Source organism: Molothrus aeneus, chromosome 20 (assembly GCF_037042795.1).
Source record: "Molothrus aeneus isolate 106 chromosome 20, BPBGC_Maene_1.0, whole genome shotgun sequence".
Lineage (NCBI taxonomy): Eukaryota > Metazoa > Chordata > Aves > Passeriformes > Icteridae > Molothrus > Molothrus aeneus.
In genome coordinates this window covers 5993834-6013465 of record NC_089665.1, presented here as the reverse complement: position 1 = coordinate 6013465, position 19632 = coordinate 5993834, and the positions used below count along the sequence as shown (strand labels likewise).

At 52.3% G+C, this 19632-nt stretch overlaps 3 protein-coding genes and 2 non-coding genes across 6 annotated transcripts; 1 reads left to right on the top strand and 4 right to left on the bottom strand.

Annotated features, from left to right (window-relative positions):
* The first annotated feature begins 333 nt into the window (after nucleotides 1-333).
* On the top strand, nucleotides 334-7819 carry PHKG1 (phosphorylase kinase catalytic subunit gamma 1). Its single transcript, XM_066563260.1, has 10 exons — nucleotides 334-546; nucleotides 2145-2279; nucleotides 2562-2737; nucleotides 3241-3295; nucleotides 3909-3974; nucleotides 4136-4299; nucleotides 4821-4911; nucleotides 5889-6042; nucleotides 6128-6253; nucleotides 7510-7819. The coding sequence occupies exons 2-10, from the start codon at nucleotides 2197-2199 to the stop codon at nucleotides 7759-7761; spliced, it is 1167 nt and encodes a 388-aa protein (XP_066419357.1). The 5' UTR covers nucleotides 334-546; nucleotides 2145-2196; the 3' UTR covers nucleotides 7762-7819.
* A 699-nt stretch (nucleotides 7820-8518) lies between these two features.
* Nucleotides 8519-12906, bottom strand: SUMF2 (sulfatase modifying factor 2). 2 transcript variants are annotated; one of them, XM_066563261.1, is made up of 9 exons: nucleotides 12842-12906; nucleotides 12362-12515; nucleotides 11524-11638; nucleotides 11017-11061; nucleotides 10503-10653; nucleotides 10182-10237; nucleotides 9684-9768; nucleotides 9094-9253; nucleotides 8519-8738 (listed from the first exon to the last, which is right to left on the bottom strand). In XM_066563261.1, the coding sequence occupies exons 1-9, from the start codon at nucleotides 12897-12899 to the stop codon at nucleotides 8633-8635; spliced, it is 930 nt and encodes a 309-aa protein (XP_066419358.1). In that variant the 5' UTR covers nucleotides 12900-12906; the 3' UTR covers nucleotides 8519-8632. The 2 variants fall into 2 exon arrangements, with proteins under 2 accessions (XP_066419358.1, XP_066419359.1); XM_066563262.1 differs by lacking the exon at nucleotides 11524-11638 and having other exon boundaries at nucleotides 12362-12894.
* A 592-nt stretch (nucleotides 12907-13498) lies between these two features.
* Nucleotides 13499-19375, bottom strand: CCT6A (chaperonin containing TCP1 subunit 6A). Its single transcript, XM_066563619.1, has 14 exons — nucleotides 19211-19375; nucleotides 18868-18931; nucleotides 18384-18518; nucleotides 17640-17813; nucleotides 17390-17493; nucleotides 16680-16790; nucleotides 16054-16213; nucleotides 15778-15860; nucleotides 15307-15403; nucleotides 14901-15048; nucleotides 14537-14670; nucleotides 14319-14421; nucleotides 13980-14052; nucleotides 13499-13821 (listed from the first exon to the last, which is right to left on the bottom strand). The coding sequence occupies exons 1-14, from the start codon at nucleotides 19342-19344 to the stop codon at nucleotides 13749-13751; spliced, it is 1593 nt and encodes a 530-aa protein (XP_066419716.1). The 5' UTR covers nucleotides 19345-19375; the 3' UTR covers nucleotides 13499-13748.
* LOC136565275 (small nucleolar RNA SNORA15) lies at nucleotides 16897-17033 on the bottom strand. Its single transcript, XR_010784835.1, has one exon. It is a non-coding gene; the product is annotated as a small nucleolar RNA SNORA15 (small nucleolar RNA).
* Nucleotides 17937-18067, bottom strand: LOC136565276 (small nucleolar RNA SNORA22). Its single transcript, XR_010784836.1, has one exon. It is a non-coding gene; the product is annotated as a small nucleolar RNA SNORA22 (small nucleolar RNA).
* Nucleotides 19376-19632: the final 257 nt, after the last annotated feature.

The following is a 19632-nucleotide window of genomic DNA, read 5'->3' as shown; positions in this document are numbered from 1 at the left end:
ACAAGAGGAAGTGGGCAGGGGAAATTCGGTTAGATATTAGGAGGAAAAAAAAAAAAATTACTTTTTGGGTGGTCAGGCATTGGAATAATTTTCCAGAGAAGTTGTGGAGGTGTCCAAGAGGCGCCCGGACCTGGCGCTGGGTGCGCACAGAGCGGTTCGGTGCTCACGGCGGCAGTTCTGGGCCCGGCTGCCCTTCAAGCTCCCTCCCGCCGTTCCCATTCCCCGTCCCGCAGCCCCTCCCGGCCGAGCTTCCCCATGCCCGGGGCAGCCGCAGCTCCCGGCGGCCCCTCAGCAACGCCCCCGGGGAGGAGGAGCCGGGGCCGCGCCGTGCTCGGCGGCGCAAGGGTTAAACCGGGGAAGCTCCGCAGCAGCTCCGGGGCGGCCCCCGGCCCCCCCTTGCCCGTTGCCCGGCCATGCCCGCCCGGCTCCCGCCGCTGCCAAGTCGCGCTGCGCTTTCTCCGGGGCCGGGCGGCGGCGGCCGGCCCTGAGCGCTCGGCTCCCGGCGGCTCCCAGGCCCGGGCCCGGCCCGGCGCTGCCCTCAGCGAGGTGAGGAGCGGGCGGCGCTGAGGGAGGGAGGGTTGTGAGGGGGGTCCTGCCCCGGGAATCTCCCGTGCTCAGCGTTCTTTGGCTCCGGGTCAGCGCCGGAGGGTCTGAGGGAGAGGGGCCGCGTTCCCCTGCCGGCCTGAAAGCTTGTTTTTTCTTGAGCTTTGCGGGTTTATTCCAACTGATATTTGAATATCTTTGTTGTGCTCGGAGATCCTCCCAGCTGCGGGCGGGGGGCGATGCCCAGCGCCTCACCCTCGGCGTTCCCCCCGGCAGAAAATCCCCTCAGGACCCCCCTTGCACTCTGCTCATGAACCCAGAGCGTCCCGTTAGAGCCCTGCACCTGCTGCTTTTATAATTCCAGGGTGTTCTAAGCAAACTCCCGGGTTCTTCCCTGGCAGGATAAGGCAGCGCGCAGATTCCAGGCAGTGCTCCGTGGATGCTCCCCAGCCCTTCCCCACAACACCAACCCCCAGGACCTGGATTTTCAGAAATAATCAGATTTATCAGATTTTGGTGACACCCCCACCCCCTCCACCTCAGAGATATTTTATTTTCTCTACTTCCTGGTCCTGCCTCTCCTTTGTGATTTCAGCTTGGTTTGGCATTACTCACAATATTTCCAATAACTAAAACTCTGTAAGTTAAGTTCATGGTTGTTTAGAAATGCTCCAGTCCTTTTTAGACATCACCGGCAGCAGCAGCCAGTCACCCAAAACACACTTTGGTCCTTAAAACCAGGTCAGGAGAGATAACATATTGCTAATGAGATTTAAATGTATTTAGAGCTGCCAGTGCCCTGGCAGAGCTATTGAGAGGAGGGCAAAGGGAAGCTCACAGAACTGGGGATCTCCTGCCCACCTCTGTCCCCTCCCCAGCAACAACCTGTCATCCCAAAGGGACAATTTTGCTGCCCAGGCTTGTAAGAACTGCTTTCCATCCTAACTGCCCAGACTCCGTGTATGGGCACAGAAATGAGCTGTATAAAAATCCCTCCAAGCCTGAAATAGGAAAAAGAAATGGGACAAGAGCCTTTCAGGAGTTGTGGAGGCTGCTGGCAGCTGCACAGGAGTGTCTGAGGGAGCTCTTTGAGCTGCTGTCCTCACGCTGGCTCAGCTCCCACTGTCCCCAGTCCCTCTGTCCCCACCTGCACCCTGACCCGCCCAGCCCCTCTTGCTGCTTAAAAATAATAAGGAAAAGAAAGAGAAAAACAACAGGGGCAGATTCCAGCCTCCACTTGGGGTGGTGTTGGTGTGGGGTGCTGTTTCTGGAGGCTGCTGCTGTGAGCTGGGCACAGGGAAGGGATGAGGTTTTGGGGTGCTGCAGCATTTCCCAAAGCCTTGGCCCCAGCCAGGCTGGTTCTGCCCCTGGGGACAGCCAGGCTATGAGGGAATCCAGTGGGGTTTCTCCTGTTCCCAGTGGGATCTCTGCAGCATCCCAAGGGCAAAGCTTGGCTTTTCCAAGCAGCAAAACATTCCCTTTGGTTGGTCCAGGATCTTCCTTCTCTTCCTTCCTCCTAAATGGTTTTTTCTTCCATGAGGGATTGTTGATCCCAGCTCTGGGGGCAGTGTGTGCCCATCCTGGCTCTTTTTTCCTTGCAGCTCCTTTCTGCCCTTAGACAAGCCCAGAGTGCTGCCCTGACAGGAGCCAGAGATGACCAAGGAAGAAGATCTACCAGACTGGAACTCATCCAAGGAGTTTTATGAAAAATATGAGCCGAAGGAGGTTTTGGGCAGGTAAAGCTTTATTTTTGGCAAGCAGCTTGTTTTGGTTTCACATCCCCCAGTGCCACATAGGAACAGTGTTCCCTGGGAATCTGATACAAACAGGGCCCACAGCAGCATGGGGCTAAAAATAGCATGGAACAGCACTTTCCATCAGCTCAAAACCTTCTGTCCCACCGAGACAGGGTGACAGAGCGAGACCTGCTGGTGCATGAAAATCCCAGCCAGCCCAGGTGCCGGTGGCTGGGCAGGCAGGGATGCAACCCCCCCTTTTGTCCCTGTTGTCCCTGGCAGGGGGGTGAGCAGCGTGGTCCGGAGGTGCATCCACAAAACCACGAGGCAGGAATATGCCGTGAAGATCATCGACATCACGGCGGGGAACATCTCCCCCAAGGAGGTGCAGGAGCTGCGCGAAGCCACCACCAAGGAGATCGACATCCTCCGCAAGGTCTCGGGCCACCCCAACGTCAGTAAGTCAGGCCTTGAGCATCCCCTCAAGGGCAATTTCTGCCCTGTGTGTTCCTCAGGGCAGAGGGGACCCCAAAACCAATCCCCAGGAAGGGTTTTTGGGGTGAAATGCCTGGATGATGCCAGGCACCTGCTCAGAGCGTTGTTTGCTCTCCCTCCACACACACACTCCAGCAGTGCCCCCCAGGTTGTCTCCCAAGCACAACACTTGTGAAGATCAGCTCCTCATTAACTCAATTAGCAATTTCTGCCCTGTGTGTTCCTCAGGGCAGAGGGGACCCCAAAACCAATCCCCAGAAGGGTTTTGGGGTGAAATGCCAGGCACCTGCTCAGAGCGTTGTTTGCTCTCCCTCCACACACACACCCCAGCAGTGCCCCCCAGGTTGTCTCCCAAGCACAACACTTGTGAAGATCAGCTCCTCATTAACTCAGTTAGCAGTTTAACTGGATTTTTAGTCCATTGATGGACTCACACTGTGCTCACAGCCCCTGTGCTTTATTACAGTCCAGCTGAAGGACAGCTATGAATCCAGCACCTTCTTCTTCTTGGTGTTTGACCTGTAAGTATCAGCTGGCTCAGCACCCTGGGCCCACTCTCTCTCTGCAGATTGGTCCCAGCTTTTTATGGCCCAAAAATGGCAAAGTGGAGGGACAAGCAGCCCTTAAGGTAGAATCAAGCCCCAATTACTGCAAGCTCATTGTAGCTCTGCTGCCAGCAGTGTTTTCCCTCTGTCAGCGGCTCAGCACTGCTCGGGTTTCCCTGTAACCTTTGGTGGGAGCTGTCACACACCCCTGAGGGTTATTTATATGCTCAGTGGGACCAGGGTGTCTGCAAAGTCACAATTCCCAATGCCAGGACAGTGAAGTGGATGTCAGAGGAGTGGGATGGCACTGGGAGAGGCCCATCCCTGCCCCATCTTTGATGGTTGGACTTGGTGATCTTAGAGATCTTTTTCAACCTTAACAATTGTGCATCCAAAACCTGGCACAGCTTCTTCTCATTCTGCCTGATATTTGACTGAAATACATAAAGGCACTTTTACCCCTTGTTATGAAAGTTATTTTGGGCTGTTAAGGGGCACAAACCCCTGACTGATCCTCCCCAGGGACTCAGGGCTGGTTTGCTGTTGCAGCTCAGCCTCTGCCTGACTCTGTGTCCCCTCCCTCATGCAGGATGAAGAGAGGGGAGCTCTTTGACTACCTCACTGAGAAAGTCACCTTGAGCGAGAAAGAAACCAGGTAAGGCCAGGTGCACAAATCACCTTGCAAGAGCAGAGTGTGCTTAGAGGGGAGAGCACAGCACCCTGGGCTGTGTCCCTGTGCACTGTCCCTGTCCCCTTCCCTGGGATGGTGGTGCCAGTGGGTGTTTGGGACTGGGAATGAGCTGTCCCCATCCCCAGGAAGATCATGCGAGCGCTGCTGGAAGTGATCCAGTACCTGCACTCCATCAACATTGTCCACCGGGACCTGAAGCCGGAGAACATCCTGCTGGATGATGACATGAACATCAAGCTGACAGATTTTGGCTTCTCCTGCCAGCTGAATGAGAATGAGAAGCTCAAAGGTAAGGGGCTGGTGAGGTAGGGGGATGCTGGGCTGGTGAGTTTTTCCAGCCCCACTCTCTCCTTGTCACCAGTCTCACCTGGGGGTGCAAATTGGTGCTGTTTGGCTGCTTTTGTTGTCCTCACACACAAGTTCTGCCTGCACACAGTCTCCATGCCTCTCTCCTTGCCATGAAAAAGTTGCTGATCTTTAGGAAAACCATCCTAATCCATTCCACTTCTTTTTTCCTCCAGCTGATCCCCATTACCTCATCCACTTTCTGCCCCATTGTTTTACCCAACTCCTACATGCAAAGAGCCACATACCCAACAACAAGCATCCCCTCTCAGAAGCATCCATATAATTTTCTTTTGCTCACTTTTAAGCCACAATAATTCACCAAAAAAGTCACCAGTGAGATGCACACAGGTTGCAATTCCTCCCTATGAGCACCATCCCTGCAAAGATCCCACCATGGGCAGCCTGGAGTGGGTGGGAATGGCACCTGGGTTGATGCTGTGCCCTGTGTCCCTGTCCCCACAGAGATCTGTGGCACTCCTGGCTACCTGGCCCCCGAGATCCTGCAGTGCTCCATGGATGATGAGCACCAAGGCTACGGGAAGGAGGTGGATATGTGAGTGAGCAGCTGTTCCCTAAAAACACACACGTGGTTTGAGGCACAGCCAGGACTGTGCCCATGGGGACCTGTTGGAGTGTTTGGAAAGAATGAAATGATGCACCAAAAGCCAATATTGGTGGCTGTGAGGGGCTGTCTGGGTCACCAGGGGGTTCTGGCAGAGAGCAGGGGGAGCACCAGCCTGGGAACAAACCCATCCCCTCACTTTGTCCCCTTGTGGGAGCGAAAGCAACACTCCCTGTTCATGGAAGTCAGCTTGGGCTGAGCTCCAAGACATGGGGGTTTTAAACACCTTGTGCAGCCCCTGAGAGAGCAGCCAGCTCAGGGCAGCTCACCAGAGCTCTGCAGGGACTTTGCCACCACTTCTGGTGGCTTCAGGCTGCAGTGGTCAGAGTTGTGACACACACCAGGGCATTTCATCCCCTTTCCAGTCTGAGCCAGGACACCTGGCACTGCACAGCCTGAGCTCATCCAGCCTGGCTGGCACCACCAAACCCCACTCCCTTCCCTAAAAATCTCTGCAAGGCCCAAATACTCCATCTCAAGGCATCCTTCTGCAGCATCCAGGGAACAATTCCCCACCAGCTCAGCTCAAACCCCCCTGCAGCTCAGCTCAGCTCAGCTCATCCCCCCTCCCCAGGCACACGCAGGGCAGTTCCCTGCTGGTTTTCCAGGAGCACGGGGGTGACCATGCACACCCTGCTGCCCACGGGGGTGACCATGCACACCCTGCTGCCCACACCTGGAGCACGGGGTGACCATGCACACCCTGCTGCCCACAGGTGGAGCACGGGGTGACCATGCACACCCTGCTGCCCACAGGTGGAGCATGGGGTGACCATGCACACCCTGCTGCCCACACCTGGAGCACGGGGGTGGTCATGCACACCCTGCTGCCCACGGGGGTGACCATGCACACCCTGCTGCCCACACCTGGAGCATGGGGGTGACCATGCACACCCTGCTGCCCACAGGTGGAGCACGGGGGTGATCATGTACACCCTGCTGGCCGGCTCGCCGCCCTTCTGGCACCGCAAGCAGATGCTGATGCTGCGCATGATCATGAACGGCGATTACCAGTTTGGCTCCCCGGAGTGGGATGACCGCTCCGACACCGTCAAGGACCTGGTAGGTGCTCGGGCTGGGAAAACCTGGAGTGCAGGGGGCGTTGCAGAGCCCTGGGATAGCCCAGAGTGAGCGGCTCCCCCTGCAGATCTCGCGGTTCCTGGTGGTGGACCCGCGGCAGCGGTACACGGCGGGCGAGGCGCTGGCACACCCCTTCTTCCAGCAGTACGACGTGGAGGAGGTCCGGCACTTCAGCCCCTTCCGCAAATTCAAGGTGGGGATGAGGCTGGGAGCTGCAGGAGCCAGCAGTGGGATGGGTTTGGGAGAAACTGGGGGTTTGGGTAAGGCTGATGGGGATGGCTCTGCAGCCTGGGTGCAGACCAGGCACTCCCTCGCAGGAGGGAGTTAAGGGAGAAACTGCCTCTCACCTCCAAGAACATTGAAGGAGCTGCAGAGTTCAGCCTGGAGAAGAGAAGGCTCCAGGGAGACCTTAGAGCACCTTCCATTGCCTAAAGGGGCTCCAAGAGAGCTGGAGAGGAACTTTGGACAAAGGATGGAGTGACAGGGCAAAGGGAATGGCTTCCCACTGCCAGAGGCCAGGGTCAGATGGGATAGTGGGGAGAAATTCTTGGCTGTGAGGGTGCTGAGGCCCTGGCAGAGGTTTCCCAGAGAACCTGACTGCCCATCCCTGGAAGGTTCCAAGGCCAGGTCAGACAGGGCTTGGAGCAACCTGGGATAGGTGAAGACTGCCCATGCCAGGGAGTAAAATGGGCTTTAAATTCCCCTTTAACTCAAACCATGCTGTGACTCTGTGATTCCCTGGCATGAACCCCTGCCCTTTGCCAGCCCTGCAGAAACTAAACTGTGCCCCAGGCACTGAGCTCCTCCTGACTCCCCCATGTGGGGGGATGCATTGGGACCACCCCATTGTGGGGATTTCCTTGAATGCCAGGCTGTTCTGGGAGAATTCCCCTGACTGCCAGGCTGTTGTGGGAGGATTCCCATGAATCCCAGGCTGTTGTGGGGAGAATTCCCCTGAATCCCAGGCTGTTGTGGGGAAAATTCCCCTAAATGCCAGGCTGTTGTGGGAGAATTCCCCTGACTGCCAGGCTGTTGTGGAAGGATTCCCCTGAATCCCAGGACTGTTGAGACTCCTCTGAATCCCAGACTGTTGTGGGAGAATTCCTCTGAATCCCAGGCTGTTGTGGGAATTCCTGGCTGTTGTGGTGAGAATTCCCCTGAATCCCAGGGCTGTTGAGGGAGAATTCCCCTGAATGCCAGGCTGTTGAGGGAGAATTCCCCTGAATGCCAGGCTGTTGTGGGAGAATTCCCTTGAATCCCAGGCTGTTGTGGGAGGATTCCCCTGAATCCCAGGACTGTTGAGATTCCCCTGAATCCCAGGCTGTTGTGGGAGGATTCCCCTGACTGCCAGGCTGTTGTGGGAATCCCAGGCTGTTGTGGGAATTCCCTTGAACCCCAGGCTGCTCTGGGAGGATTCCCCTGACTGCCAGGCTGTTCCCTGTGCCCCAGGTGATCTGCCTGACCGTGCTGGCCTCGGTGAGGATTTACTACCAGTACAGGCAGGTGAAGTCAGTGACCAGGGAGTTGGTGATCAGGGACCCCTACGCCCTCAAGCCCGTCCGCAAGCTCATCGACGCCTGCGCCTTCCGCACCTACCGCCACTGGGTGAAGAAGGGGGAGGCCCAGAACAGAGCTGCCCTCTTTGAGAACACCTGCAAGGCCATCCTGCTCACCCTGGCCACCGAGGAGGGGCTGTTCTGATCCCTGCCCCAGCCCCTGGTTTGGCTCACAGTAAGGCGAGTAAAATCTTGGAAAACAACATGGTGATTTCTGGGGTTTTTAAATATTTTTTTTTTCAAATACAAACCCAGGAAATAATTTGCTCCTGGGGTGTGTCTCGCTGGAGGAATGGGTTTGGAGAAGCCCCATTTAACAGAGCCAGAACCAGCTGCAGCTCTCCATGGGGAAGGCTCAGCCCTCAGGCACCTGCAGTGCCTGTTTTGGGACAGCTGGAGGTGGATGAGGGATCCCTGAGGAGTGTTCTTGCCCACCCTTGTGGTCGAGGCTCCTGGTCAGGTTTGGTGCAGAGCTCGTGTACAGAGAGTTTGTACTGGTTATAACTCCTGGGAGAGGTGGGGCACTGCTTTGTCACACACATCTGTCACACACAGCATTTTGTCACTGCTCCAATGCCAATCAAGGTGCCTTGTTGTGCTTCTGGTAAGGCTCAGAACTGCTCCAAAGCTGTGAATTCCCAAGGGAATGGGGACTGATTATGTGCCCACATCAATTCCCCCCCTGGCAGCCCCACCCTGATGGTCACAGGGGGCTCTGGGTGTCCCCTCACTGGGGCTGGAGGTCAGAGCAGCTCTGGCCCAGTCCCACACATGCCTCCCTCTGCTTTACATGGACAACAACAGGAGAGCTGGAGCATCTCCCACACCAAAAGGACACCAAAGACAAACCCCCCCTTCCTGCCTTCCCAATCACTGCTCCCACCCAGACATCCCAGCACTGAAAAGGTTGAAATCATTTTTAACTTTAGAAACAATTGGGGTTTAATGGAAGTGACAGCTGGGGGTTACTGTTCATCTCCACAGGAGAAAATGCCTCAGGTGTTCCCAGGGAGCCCTCAGAGCTCAGCTTTGCTCTGGCTTTTCCAGGCTGGCACGGGCGCGATGTCGGCAGCGCAGCGGAAGCTGAGGTTGTCAGAGGCAGAATCTGGTGTGTTCCCCATCCTCACAGGGAAAAAGAGACCCAAAATTAGGGATCCTTCCTCATTACACGTATCCCTAATATGTTACAACACTTACAACCCTAATGTGACCTGCTAGAATAGCCTAGAAACATCATTCAATTCCCCATAATAACTTAGGGAAAAAGCATTTCATTATTAATACCTGTTGGAAAACACATGATTTGAGAAGCATTTAGGAATGGATTTATAGCAGGGGTGGTTTTAGCCATATTTGTAGTGTGCTCTCCCAACTGCTTCTCAAAAAAATCGTGTAGGAACAAACAAACATCTTGTAAAATAAAACCAACCCAGAGAAAATCCTTGTGCAGCAACACCTGGGCTCTGGCCAGACCTACCTGGTGGTGACACGAGCTCTGTGGTTTGCAGAGCCATCTGCAGTGTCAATCCACGAGGCCCCTCTCAGCACCTGCATCTTCTGAGCCCTGGCTGCCCTTCCTGGAGCTGGGAATTCTGATGCTGTCCATTCCCAGGTGTTTCCCAGCAGGTCATAGAGCCCTGAGATGGTTTTGTGTCAGCATTAGGAGAGCAGATGGACAAGAAAGGTAAATTTGGTGAATAGGAGGGGGAACAACATTCAAAGGAGCTGTTCAAGAGCGCGGTTTAATGGTGAGGCTGAAGAAATTCCTCACTTATTTTAAACTTAAATGTGTCATCATTTCCCATGTGCACAAGGACATGGCAGTCAGAAAATGTCCTTGGAATTCTTTTACATCCCACTGAGTTGTAAAACAACCCAGTTTTAATTGAAAGGAGGTGCTTTGGTGCCTGAAGCGCAGCAGGTGCACCTCAGCCAACTCCAGCCCCAACCATCGATGCTTTTCCTCTGCTCCAGATCCCACACATCTAAACCCTGCCCAGCTCCAGGATCTGATAATTAACATGAATGGAGGGGGCATCCCCAGAGCAGGGTGAGGGTGCTGTGTACCGTAGCTGTTCTGGGCAGGGAAGGCTGTCACCGGGGAGACGCCGTGGTAGCCGTCCTCAGCCGTGTCCCCCCGAGGGAAATCACCCTGGGGGCACAGAGATCACTGCCAGCAAAGAACCACCCCAGGAACAACCCCAAATCCTGCTCCTCACAGGGCTGTGCCACACTCCAAGCAGGCAAATAACTCTCTGGTGGCAATTTATGTTGCTCAAGAGAGATCAACCACCTGAAGTTGTCCCAAGTTCCCTCTTCAGACAAATTTATGTGTGAATTTTTAGAAGCAGTAAAATCCTGGTTTCCCAGGGAAGATGGGCTGAGCCTGCTCCCTCTGAGAGTATTTTTACACCCCCTCAGAAGCTCAGTTTCAGTTCCCCCAGTGTTCAGTGTCAGTTCAGTGTTCAGTTTCAGTGTCCCCCCCAGGACACCCTCACTCAGTGGCTGAGTGAAACCTTCCCTGAGGACAGCCCAGCATGGATGGGATGATCTTTAGGCTCTTACCTGCCACAGGTTTGTACGGTTTGGCTGGAACTTGTTTCCCCAGGGATACATCCTTTCTGCCAGGGAGGAAAAGGCAATTGTTAACCCTGGGTCACTCCAGCCAGGCTTTTAGGATTGTCCTTTTCTACTCAGCTTAAGACACTGAAGTTTTATTAATTTATTTTAATAATTATTAATATTACCACCCTCTCAGGCCAAAAGAAGTGGTTCAAACCCCCCTAGACCAACATCTGAAAACATCCCTGGAGAGAGGTTTGGATCTGGTGAAGTAATAGCATCCCATGCCTGCTTTGGGAAGAGCTCAGAGCCTGTGCTACGTACGCTGCAGGCCTCCCCTGGCAGCAAACTCCCACTCCTCCTCCGACGGGAGCCGCTTCCCCTGCCACGCACAGAAGGCCTGAGCATCGTTCCAGCTCACGTGCAGCACGGGGTAATCCAGCCTGTTCTTGATGCTGGAGCCAGGGCCTGAGGGCTGGGAGGGATTGAAGCACATTGGAATTCATTTTATGTAGTTTTCATTACAAAGGGAATAAGGGGTGGAAGAGGTGAAAGGATGGAAAATGGTTTTTCACTTGTTTTTAGTCAATAAGGTTTAGCACACACAACACACATGAACTACCAGCATGGAGAGGAGTCATTTTATCAGGATTTTACCACACCAGGATTTTACCACACCAAGATTTTATCACACCAGGATTTTATCACACCAGGATTTTATCACACCAGGATTTTATCACACCAAGATTTTATCACACTAGAATTTTACCACACCAGGATTTTACCACACCAGGATTTTACCCACACCAGGATTTTACCACACCAGGATTTTACTCACTTGTCTCCAAAAAGCCTTCTCGATGGGCAGCCACCACGGGGCTGACTGGGGAAAGAAATGACACCAGGATTAAAGGTGAACTGGTGACACCTGGGCTGGTGACACCGTCCCACAGCAGGGTGTGTTAGTCTGGGAAATACTGCAGTTTGAGCTGGGTTATCACAGACATTTAGATGCTGCTTTTGCACAGAGCAGAGGCATCTGCTTTTAAAAGTGAAAACAGATCAAGAGGCTCATGCTGTCCAGTTTTTCTGTATTAAAGCTGGATTATTGAAGTACTTTGAAACACATTTTACTTCCTCCCAGCTCTCTGGAGTCCAGACTGACAGCTCACAGAGCATGGAAACAGAGGAGTACACGAATCAACCCCAGCTCAGTCCTGCTGAGGTTCAAAAGCAAAACAACCCCAGACTAAAGAAAAACCCCTGAGAACAGCAGGCTCTGCAAAGAGGCAGCTGCTCCTCAGTGGAAAAGCAACACCAAACTCATCATAGGATTCAGATTTACCTCCAGTTTTTGGGTGACTTTTTTTTTCAGCTCTTCAGATACGAAATCCTCAAAGACAAAGCTCCAGCCAAATGCTTCTGCTTCTGTTTTGTATTTCTTTTCTCTAACAAACTCCCTGGCATAAACACAACATGCTCTGGGTGAGAGTTCTTCAAGCTCTGCCTCACAAATCTGCTCGTGCAATGAGTTCAGAGCAAAGCAAAAGGTACAAAACTTACAGACCCCCCCCAGCTCCAGATGGTTTAATTTAGATTTAACAGATAAAACACTCCAGTGAGCATCTTTGCACAGATTTGATAGTTTTTATGTCACCTGTGCAGGTAAACTCAGCCTGCACTCAGGTTTCCATAATTGTGGAGAGAAAAAAATCCCTTAAAAGCCAATAAAAGCTGTGGCTGCTGTTAGTGGAAGAGGAGAAGAAGAGAGGAAGAGAAGAGAGGGAAGAGAGAAAAAGAGAGGAGAAGAGCAGAGAGAGAAGAAGAGAGGGAAAGAATAGGGAGAGGAGAAGGACAGGAGGAGGAGGAGGAGAAGAAAAAGAGGAAGAGAGGAGGAGAAAAGGAGGAGAAAAAAGGGAAGATATGAAAAAGAGAAGAAAAAAAAAGAGGAAAGAGAGGGGGAAAAGGACAAAAAATAGGAAATAAAAGTATGTCTGCAAGCTACACTGCCACGATGGTTCAGCTTGCACCTGTGACAATGATTTCCTATTGACAGACACATTTTTTTTTTCCAACGAGCACCCAAGCATTGGCTTTCAGACGCCAGGAACCAGCCCCAGAACAGCTGGCACCACATCTGGCCCTGCCCCTCGTCACGGGCACCCGAGGCTCGGCGGGCTCACCTGAAGTCCCTGTTTGTCACCGGGTGTTTGTCCAGAGCAAAGGGCTTCACTGTCACCTCCCTGGCGGGCACCTCCTCGCCGCTCCTCTGCAGGGATCCCATCTGGAAGGTGCCCCCGGGCAGCTGCACCATGCTCCCCCCATCCTCTCCGAGCGCTGAAAATGGAGAAATGCGCTACAAGGTTCATTTTTAAACACTGCCCAGGCGCAGATAGTGACGGGATGGCCCTGCGTGTGCTGCAAGAGGTGACAACAATCGGTGTCCGCACAGCTCAGAGCGTTTAAAACCCCATTTTCGGGAAGGGAGCGATCCCAGGCTGGGGGAGCAGCAGGGGCTGCGGGAGGGGGATACGAGCGGGGATTCCGGGGGTGCCAGGGAGGATTTTGGAGATACCAGGGGGGATTTCGGGTAGGCCAGGGAGGATTTAGGGGAAGACAGGGGAGGATTTTGGGGATACGAGGGGGGATTTCGGGGCTCTCACCGCGCTGGGCCCCCAGCACCCCGCAGCACAGCAGCACCAGCCCCGCCGCCGCTCCCATCCCGGGGCCCGACCCGGAGGCGCTGCGGGCTCGGGAAGCGCTTCCGGGGCATCGCTTCTGTACGAACGGGGATTTCTGCCGGGGCTAAAACTGCCGGGCACCGGGGCCACACTAAAGAGGCTTTTTTGGGTGTTTGGGGGGTTTTTGTAAGGTTTTGTGTGTGACAGAGGAAGGAGATTCCTCTTAACACAAAGCACGCTGTTTTAGGGAAAATCATCCCAGAGGGCAGGAGGCTCTTCCCCTGCCACAAACCCACTGGAAGCTCTGCCCAGAGCTGCTCTGGCACTCGTGATCCATAAATAACGTAGAACCACCACTATTAACCTTATAACAGGTCCTTCACACCCCTCAAACCATTCTACAGTGAACTCAGTTTTATTCATAAGCAAGTACAAAACTATTAAGCGATTGCCTTAATCCAGTATTTTTTTTAATTTACTGAACAAATTCCAGGCCTGATCCAACCCCGTTCCCAGAGCAGCAGTAGCAGTAATTTCACAAAAGTCTTGAGAAGTAATTTCACACAATTGCCAAGAGTAGGACTCAGGAATGCAGCCCCCACTGCAGAATGTGAAGGTTTAAAGAACAGACACCCAAAGCACAGAACAGAACAGTTTATTGGGTAAAAATGGAAAGCAACTGCAGCCACACAGTTCAGTGAAATCAAAAATAAATAACTCCTTTTTAGAGCCAATCTTTGATTAAGTTGCTGAGATTTTGAGTGGCCGTGGTACCAAGGGGGCTGCCCCTCATGGCAGAGTGACTCCTGGTGCTGGGACATCCACCACAGCCAAGGCCAGGGCCCTGGGATGGATTCCCTGGAGAAATTCCACAGGGAGCAGCTCCAGCTCAGCCCTTTAGGGAGGACATCCCAGCTCTCATGATTTCATCCACCAGGAGAATGTTGCTGGCAATCACCGTGCTGGAAACAGGGAAACAGCAAATAAATATTGTTACAATTGCCAAACTGAGCTTCATTTTTGTGTTTCAAGACATCTTCCTGTACATGGGATCCCCAGTTCTACATCACTTGAACACACACACAGAGTAATGCTACAAGTGAAATCCTGCCAGCCTTACCATGAATGAAGCAGCTGCTTTTTGACATTGTAATTATCCCAGATTCCAGCTGCTGCAGCCACCATGGGTTCCCCTGCAACAGAAGTGAAGAGCCTTTAAAAAACAGTTTACACAGAGAGTTTCTGCTGGCTGACATCTGATATCACTCACTAACTGTATCCAACAGTGTTACCATGTGCTTTATCCTCAAATCAGCACACACTGAACTACAGCAGCCTGACTGCCACGGCTTCTGTGCAGCTTTTCATCAATAAACTTTCTGCACTCAGAGCACTTTGTGCTTCAGAGCTGAGCCAGGTTCTTACTGGAGCATCAGCCTGTGGCTGAGTGAGTCCTTACCAGTGTTGAGATCAACCCCAGTGAGCTGCCCCGACTCCACGTGCTCTGCCTGCACCTTCACCAGCGTCTCCTGGGGATCATAGCCCGAGTTCTGAGCAAGCACCTGGCACAGAACAGAGGGACTGGCTTCACTTTGCTGATTACAGAGCCCTCCAGCAGAAAAAGCACTGAGTCTGTGTGTGCTTTAAAGCCACTTTATCACCCAGAACTCCTTTTACCTTAGGAATGATGAGCAGAGCATCAGCAAAAGCCTGAACTCCAAGCTGGGCTCTTCCTTTCACGTTGGGTTTGTGTTTCACAAGAGCATTGGCTACTGCCACCTCCAGGGCCCCTGCTCCTGGCACCACACATCCTGCAAGGGAAAATCACCTGTTTCAGTTTAAGCAGCTCGTTTTTAGTGCAGTTTGATCTCTTCCCTTCATATCCTGCACCTGAACAGGTGAGTCATCAACCACAGAACTATAAAATCACCTCACCCTGAACTCAGGCTTGGAGCAGGAACCAAGGGAGCTGATACCTAACTCCCTAATTTTGGGATGAGCTTCTAGAATCCTAATGATGATTACCAGGGAGGGCACTCACCATCCTCAATGGCGTTTTTGACAGCCCGCAGCCCATCCCTCACTGCATCCTTGATCTGGGTCAGCGTGTGCTTGTTGGGGCCCCTGATGAGCAGGGTCACCGAGCGGGGGTTCTCACAGTTCTCAATGAAGGTGTACTTCTCCTCCCCCTGGGGAAAACACAATCAGGTTTGCCTCTCAGCCACTTGCTTCAGCAATTTGTGGACACAAATTAATAAACTGGATGCTTTCAGGCTGGGTTCTGCACTGACAGCACTCCAAGAAGTGATGAGAAACAGCAGAACTTGATTTCTGTTTTCTCAGCCTATGACAGGAGCAAACATCCAGGCAGATGTTCACACCCAAGTGGATTTTAAGTGTTTTATTTCAATACTCCAGCTTTACCCTTCAAACACTTGGTCACTCACCAGGGTGTACTCATAGACCAGCCCTGCATGTCCCAGGCAGTCAGGAGTGAGATCCTCCACAGAATTCATGGCAGTGCCACCACAGGCCAGGGTCAGTCTGACAGAGAACAGGCACAGCTCAGCTTTATGTTCAATAAAACCCAAAGTCACAACAAGTGCAGTTTTCCAAGCCTAGGCTTGCAACAGTTTGGTTCTGTTCATGGAAGAGCTCTTTAAAAAAATGACTTCTAGAATTAAGGCTCCTCTGTAGGTGTCTGCATTTAAAGCATCCAGAGAGCTCAAACTGCCCTTTCTGCACTTTGTCCAAACTGCCCTGAGTTACACCAGAAGAGCTGCACAGATTGAAGTGGAACTTCGCTCCACAGATTGAGTGGAACTCAAGCCTTTAAAGATGGATTTAAGCCAGGCTTGACTGACTGTCTCAGTTTGGAGGAGCAGATTATTGTATCCTCTCCTCTCCCCAAAACTGACCTTTCCATGTTCCTCCTTTTAGCTCTCCTCAAAGCAACAATTCCTTCTTTGGCAAGGGCATCCAAGGAAAATGGGTCAATTCCCTGCAAACACAAAGTGACCATCAACATAAGGACAAAACTAAAAACACCTCCTCTCTCTCTGACACTTAGAAGTTCTTCCTCAAGGCTCAAAGAAGATCTCAAGTAGGAACTGTACATTATATTCAGAACTATCAGCCTAAATTTAGCTAATTCTGGCATTACAAATAATTTTTAGTTATTCTCTTCATCTCACCTTCTGGTTGATCACAACAAATCCTTTGTCTGAGTCGCCACAGACTTTTCTTTTCAACTCTATGATTTTGTTGACTCTGTCTTCAATGAACTTTCTCTCTGCTTTCACCAACTTCTCCCTCTCCTCAGCACTTTTGTAGAAGAATCCAGAGCTCACCTCCCTGAGGGGGAAAAAACCCACAAAAAAGCAGTGAGAAAACTTCCTCTCTGCTGTAGAAATAAACTTGAGCATAAGGAATGAGCTTTTCAGTAACATTCTGAAGAAATCAACCCAGAACAAACCAGTCCCTCCAACCCACACTGCTGTTCCTGCTCTCTGGTTCAAAGCTTTTCCATTTCAGAGTTCTCTCAGTTTCAAGTGTCTGCCTTATTTTTTGAAGTGCATTGATGTGTTTGCTCTACAATACCAAATTGTGCCCAAGAAAGGAAGGACTTTCAACCTTGCTGTGATCACACAACAAAATAAAACCCACTGTGAAGCTCTGCCTCTCACAGATTTGTTCACCCATCATCTTTCCCAAAAGGGCTGCAGAAGGGGCATCACCTTTCCCCTTCACAGCCTTGGTTGGTATTTAAGCACATTTTAAATAAAAGTCCTCAGGACAGGAGCATGTGCTGGGTACTCACGTTTTCTCATACTCCAGAGAGACATTGCAGGTAAGAATAAAAGCATCTTCCACTCTTTTCTTCATGTCAGGGTGGCGAGCTCCATGATCCAGCACCAGCCCCCTGATCAGCCTGCAAGGTTAAAAACCCCTCTGGGTGTCCATGGACACAAGTACAGGAGTCCATGGAGTGCAGAGAGTGGAACTGCTCCAACCCAAACTGCCTGGGCACTGGTGGCAGATGTGTTCCCCTTCCAAGGGCATGCTCATTCCCATCAAAAAGCACACCAGGCACAGTGGAAAAAAGGAATTTGCTCTGGCATGGTGTCTGACTGCACCAGCTACTGAGGAAAGCTAGGGCAGAATTCATCCATGCACTGAGGGAAAGGGAAATCCTATCGAATATCCAATCCACAGCCCAGTTTCCATTTATCAAATGCTGCTTTGTATTTAACAGATGCCAACCTAAAGCAACATCAAGCCACAGACACTAAGAAAAAAAAGTATTTATCCAACATTGTTAAGCCAGTGTTGCTTTTTGCTGTTTGATAATTTTATCAAGAAATCAATTCAGTGAGTGAGAAACTTCTGCCAAGATATTTGTGGCTGAAATTTGTATTTCAGCTCCTCCTGTGGTAGCTCTAGGACACCCTAAAGAGAAACCAACCCCCCCCAGACTCCTCAAAGCTCAGGGTTCCATTAAACTGAATCCCAAGGATCCTCCTGACTTACGTTGTGTCAGTCTCTGATTTGTGCTTCATCTCCATGATTTCCACCATGTACAGGTCAATGGGCTCCCCTGGTTTTCTGACTGTCAGGACAGAATCTACCACAGCCTGCAGCACAGGGGAGGGAAACATCCCAAAATGACCATCAGTCTTCCAAAGTGCAAGTTCACATCTTTCACACCTCAAATGACAGTTCCAGCACTTTCACAGCTGGATCTCTCCACCCACAGAGGCAGAGGTGAAGGGACACTCACCTCTGTCAGGATGTCAGCAAGCTCAGCGTGCACTTTAGTCCTGAGGGATGTCCTGGCAACATCGATGAGGGTCTCCCTGTCCATCTCCTTGGACACTTTGACCTGATCCAAAACCTCAAGTGCTTTTTCCTTGGCAATCTCAAATCCTTCTGCTACTATTCTAGGGTGCAAACCCTAAGGCAAGGGAAGAGAAATCATTGGACAATGGAAGGGAAAATGGTTCTTTTTTCACAAACAGAACCTGCAGTTTCAACATTCCAAGGAATGGTAAAGCACAGGGAATATGTTACCCAGGCCATGTGTTCTGTCCTTCTGAATACATATAAAAGGAATGCAAATCCTTCCAATGCAGAGGAAAAGCACAGATTAATTTAGCACAGACTGAAACCAAGGGAACTACAGAGCACACTTGGGTGTTCGCTGTGCAATATCCACGTTTACCAGCCCTCAGGGAGGAGCTCCTTCCAAACACCCCAGAAGTGCTTTGACTCACACAAAACAAAATAACAGCAGGTATCACACAAAACCTTAAAAGCTACAGTATCCACAATAAGTGGGTTTGATTTTGAACACGGTTTAAGTCCTCTCCTCCAGCTTTTCCCCCTTTTTATAACTTCTCATTTTAAGCAGAACAATGTATTTATATTCCACTCCTGTTAAACATTTAACAAAAATAAAAACCACTGAGAGGTCTCAGTGAAGGTTTTAACTTGCCCACCTACAAATGAAACGCTGCATACACACCTCAGAAATATAAAGATCTGCCTGCTTTAGGAGCTCTCCAATGATGAGGACATTCGAGGTGGTGCCATCTCCAGTGATGTCATCTTGTGCTGTTGCTACTTTTGCTATCAAGGAGGCTGTGGGGTGTTGGATTTGCTAGACAAAAATAAGAAGCTGAGCAGTTAAGTTTCACTGCAGTGGTACAGCAAATAAAAATCTGAGATCAGCTAAGAAAGAACCGAAGGTGATGTTCTAATGGTTTACCTTAACTGGTTTGCTGCTCCTTTGGCTGCTTATTTTTACTCATTCTCATGGTGCCGTTTATATTTTTAACATTATTTTCTTTACAGTATTGCCTTAACCTGCATTTATTTCTTCAGCCTCCTCCCAAGGCCCATTTTGCTTCAATGGATAAGGGTGGCTGGGGCAGGGGGGACGCGATTCCCCCTCACCCAAAGGCGCTCGTCCCTCCCTAAACCCCCTGCTCGGACCAGCCCCAGCTCACCATTTCCTGCAGCAGCACGTTGCCATCTTTGGTCAGCTTGATGTCTCCGGAGCCCGACACGAGCCTGCGGGCGGCACGGGCCGGGTGAGCAGCGCCCCGGCCCCAGCACACGTGTGAGGCCGCGGGCCCGCCCCGCTCCTTCCCCATCCATTCATCCACCCGGCCCCGGCCCCAAAACACGTGCGGGGCCGCGGGCCCAGCCGCTCCCTCCCCATCCCTCAGCCATGCACCCCTCCCGCCTCCGCCTTTGTTCCCCTCCGCCCCTCCCGGACCCCGCCGCTTCCCCTGAGGCCGTGCTCCCCCCCAACCCCACCCGCGGCGAGAGGCGCGGGGGCTCTCTCACATCTTCATGGTGCCCTTGGGGCCCAGGTTGGTCCTCAGCACGTCCTGCAGCCCGCGGGCCGCGCTGATGTTGACGGCCAGCGCGGCCTGGGCACGGGCCACCTCGGCCTTGGGGTTGAGCGCCTTCACCGCCATGACTGCGCTCCGCTCTGGGCCGCGCCGGGCGGGGCGGGGCACCGCAGTCCCGCCTCCTGCCCGCCCCTTCTAGAACACTCCGGGCTCGCCCATTGGCCATCCGGCGCGATGCCGCATGTCTATTGGTTAATATGCCTGTCGCTCATCCCGCCTGCTCCCGCCGCCGAGGCGTCACGGTTCTCATTGGTTCCTTGGCGCGCTAGCCGCGTTCCCATTGGCTACGGTGCCTGTCGCTCCAGCTGGTCCCTCCCTCTCCCCGTCGCTGAGGAGTGGGCGCGGCGCTACCCT

What these genes read in the sequence shown, in the direction of transcription:
- SUMF2 (XM_066563261.1), bottom strand. Translation starts at nt 12,899, where the DNA reads ATGGGAGCGGCGGCGGGGCTGGTGCTGCTGTGCTGCGGGGTGCTGGGG. An exon ending in AGAAGGCTTTTTGGAGACAA is followed by an intron (nt 10,654 to 11,016) that starts GTGAGTAAAATC and finishes AATCCCTCCCAG; the next exon opens with CCCTCAGGCCCTGGCTCCAG. An exon ending in CCCTGCCCAGAACAGCTACG is followed by an intron (nt 9,254 to 9,683) that starts GTACACAGCACC and finishes AAACCATCTCAG; the next exon opens with GGCTCTATGACCTGCTGGGA.
- CCT6A (XM_066563619.1), bottom strand. Translation starts at nt 19,344, where the DNA reads ATGGCGGTGAAGGCGCTCAACCCCAAGGCCGAGGTGGCCCGTGCCCAG. An exon ending in ACGTGCTGCTGCAGGAAATG is followed by an intron (nt 18,519 to 18,867) that starts GTGAGCTGGGGC and finishes ATTTTTGTCTAG; the next exon opens with CAAATCCAACACCCCACAGC. An exon ending in TTGCTGACATCCTGACAGAG is followed by an intron (nt 17,494 to 17,639) that starts GTGAGTGTCCCT and finishes CCTGTGCTGCAG; the next exon opens with GCTGTGGTAGATTCTGTCCT.
- PHKG1 (XM_066563260.1), top strand. Translation starts at nt 2,197, where the DNA reads ATGACCAAGGAAGAAGATCTACCAGACTGGAACTCATCCAAGGAGTTT. An exon ending in TTCTTCTTGGTGTTTGACCT is followed by an intron (nt 3,296 to 3,908) that starts GTAAGTATCAGC and finishes TCCCTCATGCAG; the next exon opens with GATGAAGAGAGGGGAGCTCT. An exon ending in TACGGGAAGGAGGTGGATAT is followed by an intron (nt 4,912 to 5,888) that starts GTGAGTGAGCAG and finishes TGCTGCCCACAG; the next exon opens with GTGGAGCACGGGGGTGATCA.